The 9,286-nt window shown below is 37.5% G+C and overlaps 1 protein-coding gene across 1 annotated transcript; it reads right to left on the reverse strand.

Annotated features, from left to right (window-relative positions):
• Positions 1-6,181: 6,181 nt before the first annotated feature.
• LOC111921534 (cytochrome P450 CYP82D47) lies at positions 6,182-8,274 on the reverse strand. Its single transcript, XM_023917116.3, has 2 exons — positions 7,205-8,274; positions 6,182-7,052 (listed from the first exon to the last, which is right to left on the reverse strand). The coding sequence occupies exons 1-2, from the start codon at positions 8,153-8,155 to the stop codon at positions 6,420-6,422; spliced, it is 1,584 nt and encodes a 527-aa protein (XP_023772884.1). The 5' UTR covers positions 8,156-8,274; the 3' UTR covers positions 6,182-6,419.
• Positions 8,275-9,286: the final 1,012 nt, after the last annotated feature.

Here is a 9,286-nt window from a genome sequence, read left to right on the forward strand (position 1 = left end):
AAAGATAATTACCAAAATAATTAAAATAATTAATTAATTATCATATAAGGAAATTAAATATTTTATTAGTTGATAAATACCTTTAACTAGATCAAGATAATAGTCATATTTATCAAAAAATCGGATTTAGATTGATCTATTATGATTAAGGTAAGTTTCCATAAGATAATTATGAAAAAATCCCGAATCTGGCCATTCCTGACGCCTGGACTCGCCGAGTGCACAAGGGGACTCGCCGAGTCAGGCCTACTCGCCGAGTCCACCTTGGAACTCGCCGAGTCCATGACTCAGAAACCTAAAAATCGAATTTTGCAGGTTTGTATCAGTTAATCAAGCAACAATTTAAAGAAAACCAAGCTAGGCTCTGATACCACTGATGGGTTTTAGCCATAAGAACTTTCCTATGTGCGCATGCAAAACCCTAATGCTTGGATCTAGTCTTTCTAATAAACATGCTTTGAATCCAAGTCTTCTAATGACTAATTAGGTTAAATAACAACATTGAAACAGATCTAGAATCATACCTTTGAGTTCCTTGTTGATCTTGAGGTCTTGGAGCTTCTAGAGTCACAAATGTCACTCCTCTAATGGCTTACAAACACCAAAGCAAGGAAGATGATTTAGGAGAGAGGAGAGGGGAGGAAATCGGCCAGGGTTCTCTTACTTTAGGAAAGGTGCCGATTTCCTTATGCCATGGGGTCTATTTATACTTGTAGACTCCTTAAGGGTTACAACCTAAACCTTAATTGGATAATCTTCTCTTAAGGCTATCCAAATCCTTTCCATAGATAAGCCTTGGACGATTTTGAAGCTATCCTAGCTTCTAGAATCCGTCCCTAGCATATCCATAAGGATTTACAGTCTAAAGCTTAACTATCAAACAATTGATAGTTAATACCCCTTTATTTAATTAATCTCTTTAAGTCACCAAATTAATTCTAATTAATTCTATGACTTATATTAATCAAATAACAAATATATTATTCATTATATTATTCTCATAATATACTAATAATATTTACTCTCTCATAATAAATCATCCTATCAAGTTGCTATGGTGAAGGCAACCCAAAAGGACTATGCACAACCGGGTCAAATATTTGCCTAATATAGTTGCAGCCTTAGACACTATTCCAACATTCATATCATAAACAGAACAACCATGCATATCGAGTCTACAGTGTGACTGGTCCACCTGCACCAGGCCTTCAGTCCACCCGGTCCACTCTCTCTCTGAGTCTATAGAGTGACTGGTCCGCCCGCACCGGGCCTTCAGTCCACCTGGTCCACTCTCCGAGTCTATAGTATGACTGGTCCGCCCGCACCGGGCCTTCAGTCTATCTGGTCCACTCTCCGAGCCTCGAAACGTCTGGTCTGCTCTCTCGGGGCATTCAGCCTATTCGGACCGCTCGTCGGGCCTTCGGTCTAACCGGTTCGCCCTAGGTATGTTGGCCTACAACACAAAGCAGGACCCGCCTCAACCCAACCCCAGTCCAAACAACCATGTGAACATAAACATATAATCATATAACAATTCACATATAATCAAACTGATCTAGCAGATCACATATCATAGCAACATCCTAACCAGGATACCGACCTAACCGATCACTAACATAGCATCATCCTATATACCATGATACCGACCTTAACTAGGTCTCTAACATACACCATCCTAATAACTAGGATACAGACATAACAAGCAATAATATATCAAACAGATACCCGGATTTCACTTCGATAAAGGGCCGGCCTTGGTGCCTTAGACCCTGTCGATATAGTGAGGATAACTCACCTGCAATTGCCGACTAAAGAATAAGATCACGCTGCTCCGACCACCGACACGAACTCCACCACTAAACATTACCAAATAATCAAATCCGATAAATACCAATAATTACCAAAATATCCCTGGAAGTTAACTGGTCAACCCTTGGTCAAAGTCAAATTCCTCAGTCAAAGTCAACCTTCCTGGTTTACCCTACTCACCGAGTCAACGCGTTGACTCGTCGAGTCCAACAATCTTCGAGTCTCATCCTGCTCAACTCACCGAGTTGTCCCTCAACTCAGCGAGACACGGCTTAACCAGAAAAGGCTAGGGTTCCACGTAACGCCCGGGTTTCGGGGCTAAGCATTTTAGACGATATAATAGTCTAGGTCAACTATTGTAACTCTTTTTGAAATAATAAAGATGAATTATTTGTGTATTATGTGAATTATGTTCATTTATGTGCTTATTACTTATTTATAAATGTATAATAAATAAAGGATAAAAATAAGCATCAAAATTAAAGTGTCAGATAACCCCGATATCTTTACATAAAGTTGTAGTGGTCGAAACAAGTATTCTAGATATATAAAGAATGCCGAAATCCGAGTTATAACGAAGAAGTTATGACCCGTCGAAGTTTCACGGCAAAACCGGCACGACACCGTAGAGCGTAAAAAGTGAATTTATGATAGAGCGATTTTTAGCCTTAGCAATCTAAATGAAATTTGTAGAATATGTTAAACCGAGAGCATCCATAAAAAGAACACCCAAATCTAACTTCGTATGAGGAAGTTATGATTTTTCTAAGATTTTGCATAACAGTGCAGCCTGGAAATTCGAATTTTAGATCGGTCGATTTTCAGCCAAAATAATCTAAACGAGAAATGAAGATATCGTTAATAGGAGTTAAACGATAAAAAGACAGTCAAAAACGGAGCTTGTATGCGAAAGAAAGTTGTAGTACTCGTAAATACCAACGCGTGGATATAAATAACGTAGAAAATGGAGCTCGTACGCGGAAGATACGGACGAAGCTTAGAGACTACTTTACTATAAAACTCCTATAAATAAAGGGTGAACTCCTCATATTTTCTTCACACCATAAACCTTTCTTTCTCTTTCTAACTTCTCTCTAGCCTCCCTAAACCTCTCCCAGGTCTAGGGAACCTCCCTAGCACAAGAAAGAAGCCCCGGAGCGCCTGACGGCTCCAAGAAGAAAAGCTTTCAGCTTGGAAACGCTGGTCCAGTGAAGCCCAGTTTTTTTTAATAAAAAAAACTGCTGTAAGTGAGCTACGCCTATGCTATTTTTAATATAGCTTCTAATTAATTATAGTAACATTATTATGACCTTAAAATAATTATTTGGGCTATTATTATGAGTTATATAAGAGTGTTGTTTAACGCTTATATAATAGTAATAATAGTTAGACTATTAATTAGTCGCGGTTAACGTTAGACTAAACCCTAATGGTATTGATACTAGGTTTTGTCGAAGGTAATTGTTTTAAGAGTAACGAAGCGTTGTTTGAGTTCGGAACCACCACCTTACTAAGTAAGTGCATAGTTACTTTCAACTTACGCATAAATATGAAGTATTTTATATAAATTACGTGCTATGTGTGCATATTATCTGAATACTTGTTGTCTATGTTGGAAGAACGTTTTTATACATGTTTTAAATGATTTAAACTGTATATGTATTTTATATCTACGAAAATGTTGGGGTAAACATGAGTAGATGTAATAGACGATGTGTGATAAAATGATGAGAGACCTCGATGTTGTTGTTGTTGGTTCTGTCATCTAGCGGAGTATGGATGACGACCACGGACTCTTCTAGACAGTCCAGTGGAACACTAGCAGGCTCGCAACCTGTAGGTGTTTGTGAACGATGTGTTCACCGGTGTACTCCATCCCCCAAATGGTTGCCTTAAGGACATTTATTGCTGAGGAATCCCCTTAGCAGTAGTGTCCATCCTGATGATGATCCTTAGGCTAGGTCCCTTATGATAGGTGTTTAGGGACGTAAAGTGAGGATAACGGGAACGGGTAATCGGGTTATGTGGGTTGAAAACCCTATGTGCTCACCAGGCTCCCAAGCCTGACCCACTCAGTTTCATGTATTACAGGTAGTGGCGCTCGAGCATAGATGTGATGTTTTGGATGAGGGATTACGAATATAGGCCTGTAGATATGAAATAATGAAGTAAGGCTTATATTGTACTGTTTATGCTTTTGATCTATATCGAACATGACATCCCAAGTCTTTTAATGAAATACATTTCTATGAAAATGCTTTTGATAAATCGTTATCATAAATTGTTTTGGGACAAATTCCGCATCACTTTTATTTAAAATGTTACTCTGATTTTCAAACAAAGCATAAACAAAATCGGTCTTTTCTGTCCGTGTAAATGGGGATGTCACATTCCACGACCAGACTCGCCGAGTCCAAGAACAGACTCGCCGAGTCCAAGGCAATCTTCAACAGACTCGCCGAGTTGTTCTTCCAACTCGCCGAGTCCAAACATGACATCTTCATTCAGATGATTTCAGGCCATTTCATTGCTTCCAATACATAGATCTGGACTCCTAGGGCCAGATTCGCACGTAAAGTTTCCAACTTTACGTGCATGCAAGGCTCAACAAGCTCCAATCAAGCTACAAGGAGGTTTTAGGACAAAGATACTCTAAATCAAGCCCTATGGCTGATGCTTTAAGCTTCCATGGCTCACTATTAACCTAGATCTGAAGTTGCAACTTCAGATTTAACCTCTAAACCTGAAATGGATTCCAATCAAGCTAAAATTCCCAAAACAACAACCAAGAATGGATCTAGAAAAAGAAAAGTCAAGGTAACGACTTGTTACCTCAGAAATGTGCCCAAGAAGGAGTAGATTCCGGATCTACAATGATCTCCCGATGCTAGCCTCTTGATCTTCTAATTTTCTCCTCTTAAATTCTTCTTCCAAGCTCAAACTTTAACAATGGAGGCTCTCACACCCTAATTAGGGTTTCTGGAACTCAAATGGGCAGTAAAGAGGCTGAAGGTGGCTATAATGTGCTTCATATAGGGCACAACTCCCGGAATTAGGGTTTCTCCCATCAGCACCAACTCGCCGAGTCCACTTCCGACTCGCCGAGTTTGTCACTTAACACATGACCAGAATCGCGACTTGACTCGCCGAGTTTATCCATCGACTCGCTGAGTCGACCTTTCTTATTTACACTAAGAACCCGAATTTGCACTTCTGAGCTCGGGGTGTTACAATGTTTCTTGTACGCTTGTGTGATCTTGCTTTTTTAGCCAAGATAACTTCACCTTCCTTGTCACAAAAGATCTCTATAGGATCCTTTATAATGGAGACAAGGTCGACTTTTTCGGAGAATTTCTTTATCCAAATAGCCTCATTTTCAGCTTCATTAAGTGCAATATACTCAGCCTCAATCATCGGATATCAAAATATCACGAATGTCTAGGAAATCAAAATATCAAATTAACATTGGGTTTAAAGATAATCAGGCTTGAACTAATGACTTCCAATACGTCAATGTGACACTTTACCGTTGAGTTATATCCCTTCCCTGCTCTATTAAGAAATAGAACAAACTAATCCTAAGGCAAAAGGGTTGAGAAACTCAACCACACTATTTTTGAACCACTTGGGTTGAACCTTCTTTTCACACTATTAAAGATATTAAAATAATGGAACAATAAGATTTAATTATCAACAATCCGTATGTGAAGCGTGATTGACTACAGATTCAAACCATAATACAAGGTTTCATAAAACCATACGATTTCCCCAATCTAACTCAATCGGGTTCTACATGAAGAAGATTTGGTTTAACATGTTATATTCAATACAAATAAGAGAATAACTTCACAAATTCCACAAGAAATTAACATACTCAAAAAATATATGATGTGTTAAACATGCTATCACTCCAATAATGTTAGTGTGTACATATGATTAAAACAAAACTATTCCTTATATAGGCTTACAAAGGATAATGAAATAAGAAAGCAAAAGTCTTCATGACTAAATCAAACTAACAGATTATCTTCGCTATCCTAAAGATCACAAATATCCCAGCTGCCATCTTTCCAGTGGTCGATCTACATTGGGGGACCATAACAAAAAAAGTTAATTAAAAATATATTTATATTCTTTTAAAATAATATATTGGACCCTTCAAAAGAAAAATTAATTTTTATTTTTAATTTTCTCTTTGTACCTTCTTCGAATTTATTTTGGGTCCGTCCCTACATCTATCCCCATTATTTATTTCCAAAAATGACAGATGAAGAAATAATAACTTGGTTTAGGAGAAGCCACGTGATGCTAAATTAATTGTATAAGCAAGGTGATGAATGGTGTTTGCCCATTTAACATTATTCGCATGCAATGACTAAAAAATTTAATTTGGGCATATCCATATCCATGTACCCAAGTTTGCAAGCAAACTAAAGATAGATAAACAAGAGCTTTTACATATATAGAAACTAAACAAAATACTAACTTAACAAAAGATAACATAGCAACATAACATAGCGCATAGAGTCATTATTACAAACTACAATTATTTAAAAAAAAAAAAAAAGATGATATCGGTTCAAAGTTCCTCCTTTAATAGAGTTGAAATCTCATGCACCAAGAGGGTACATATCAAGGGGTAAACGAGGAGCGATAAGGACCTCAAGTGGGGTTGCTTTGCTGCAAGTCACTCCAAAGATTTCTTTCATATCAACGGGTTCACTTGATGGGGATTTAAGCTCAAATTGTTGTATTAAACTAGCTAACGCTAAACGCGTAGCTTGCATAGCAAATAAAATACCAGGGCACACTCTTCTACCAGAACCGAAAGGAAGCAAGTCAAAATGGTGTCCCTTGAGATCAACATCTTTATGAGTTGTCAAGAATCTTTCGGGAAGAAATTCGGTGGGATTTGGCCATATGTTTGGATCACGATGAAGTTTCCAAAGATTCAACATCACACGTGTTCCTTTAGGGATGTAGTAGCCCTGAACAATGCAATCCTCCAAGGTTTCCTTAGGAAGGCCGAGATGTCCAGGTGGGTATAAACGGAGTGTTTCTTTCAAGATTGCATCCATGTAGACTAAGTTTTTTAGGTCCGACTCTTCTACTCGTCTCTTCCTTCCAACATGCTCATCAATCTCCTCTTGCGCAAGTTTTAAAGTTCTTGGGTTGTTGAGTAACAAACACAAAGCCCATGTTAAAGCCACAGATGTTGAGTCCAATCCCCCAATAACCATAGTCTATAAAAAAAAAAGGATCTTGTTACAATTAAGCAACATGCATGCATGATAATTTTGTTATTTAAACACCGAAATATAATGTAGTACAATATTTCTATAACTTTAAAGATGTATAAATGAAAAAAAATAATGATATGAAGTAATAAGTTTACCAAACATGTGGCCTTGATTATGGTTGCATGATCATGTCCAGGGAATTCCTCTTCGGAGGCACCTTCAAGAATGGAAATCAGCACATCCATGAGGACTTTGTCGCGTTCGTTTTGCTGTTTAGACTCTCTCTCTCTTTTGTACTCCTCTAACCATTGATCAAAGAAGTTGTCCATTTCTTGTCCTGTGATTATCATTTCTTTCTTGTATCCTCCTATGTCAAGAAACTTAAGAGGTGGAATATAATCAGACACCACAAATCCACCCAATAACTGAAAGAATCTGTTTGCCACTTTTCGAAATCGAATCCCTTCTTCATCATCGAGAGCAAATCTCTTTCCTGTGACAACCTTAATAAGACTATTCAACACCAAATTCCCAAACCATTGTTGCATATCCACCTTCACCATATCTAAACTTCCACTCTGATCTTTATTCTTTACCCAAACGTCGTATAGATCTTTCATGGATTCTCTAAGCTCTGCGGATCGAACAGGCCCAAGCATCTCCACTCTTCGTGTAGAGAGAACCTCGAGCATGATGATCTTGCGCACTTGTCGCCAGTAGGCCCCATATGGAGCTAGTGCAAAGATCGCATAGTTATAGCCCATGAGTTCTACTGCTAGCAACTTGGGTCGACTTGAGAAGGCTTTGTCGTTTTTTGTAAAGCACTCTTTTGCTATCTCGCTATTACTCACCACCAAAGCATTGTGAACACCAAGCTTGATGGTGAAGATAGGGCCATATTTATCTGCCATGTTAGCTAAAGTAATGTGATGTGGTTCAGGTCCACCGAGAAGGTGTAGGTGTCCGACTACAGGCCATTTGCCCTTTGCTTCTGGTGCTTTTCTGTTCTTCCCTTTGTTTCCGCTCTTAATTCCTTTCAAGATTTGTAGAAAAACAGCAAAAAAGATGGCTGCTATGCTCATAGAATACGGGAGAAACAACTCCATGTTTTCAAAGATAAAATTATGAATGTGGTGATATAGACTTCATAGATATATCATTATATATACAAATGCATGGCGGCTCTATATGGTGTTGTGTTAGTAAGCGGGTTTATGGATCCACTTGAAAATTGATTGAAGAAATTTAGATTTTTTTTTTTTTTGAATGATGAAAAAATTTGCTTATGTATAAATTTTAAATCGGGTATTCTTTTAATATTTTATAGCAACCAGTCTAGAATTTTTCAAACGTTCATCTTTTTTCTACCAAGAGCATCACATCGGTAGCCTATTTAGTGGACTACGTTTACAAAGATTTTTCTTTGTGGTTTATTTAATGGGCTAAATATAGGAAGATTTTCGTGCATGCTTTAGGTCCACGGATTTTTTTCAAAGAGAAAACTGGCCAAAATAACTTTTTGGTTTGCAAAAATATTTTAAAATTGTAAATATATTTTTGGTTTGCGAAAATAGTTTTAAATTGCAAAAATATAGATTTGGTTTTTAAAACACACAGCATTAGAGGAGAGGTAAATATGTATAAGTGATCATTTTGCTTTTAAATTTATAAATTTTATTTGTTTATAGTAACAAAGGATCACATACCAACCGCATCTCTTGCCACCTCCTTCTTACCACCCCCTTCTTTCTTTTGCTGCTTCAACCCCAATACCCACCTACAGATGTCAAAAAGTCCGGTGGGACCCCATTCCTGTCTGGGCCCCGTCTCGTTTGGGAGATTTAAAAAAAAAATCGGATGTCTGGGCAAAGTTAACCCCCGTTTTAATTTCAGGGGCGGAGGTAGGCAATCCCGTCCTGTAACCCCTATGGGGACACCGTTAATAAATTACATATATATTTACATATATTAAATATATAAATATAATAAACAATAACATGATTTTGAGCTTCTAAAATTCATCAAAAAAAAAACATGTTTTTAAGTTGTTAGTATAATGTTTTTAAGATGTCATAACTTTTTTATTTTTTTAACATGTAAAATTCTGCTATAAATAATTATTTGTTATCATAAAAATAGTTTCTTTTAGTCTAAATAATAACTTATTTTAGCTCTAAAAAAGATAGCCCAAAATCAATCAAGTGCGGAGAACAGGGGCGGAGTCGGGGGTAGGGGTA

Source organism: Lactuca sativa, chromosome 7 (genome assembly GCF_002870075.4).
Source record: "Lactuca sativa cultivar Salinas chromosome 7, Lsat_Salinas_v11, whole genome shotgun sequence".
Classification (NCBI taxonomy): domain Eukaryota; kingdom Viridiplantae; phylum Streptophyta; class Magnoliopsida; order Asterales; family Asteraceae; genus Lactuca; species Lactuca sativa.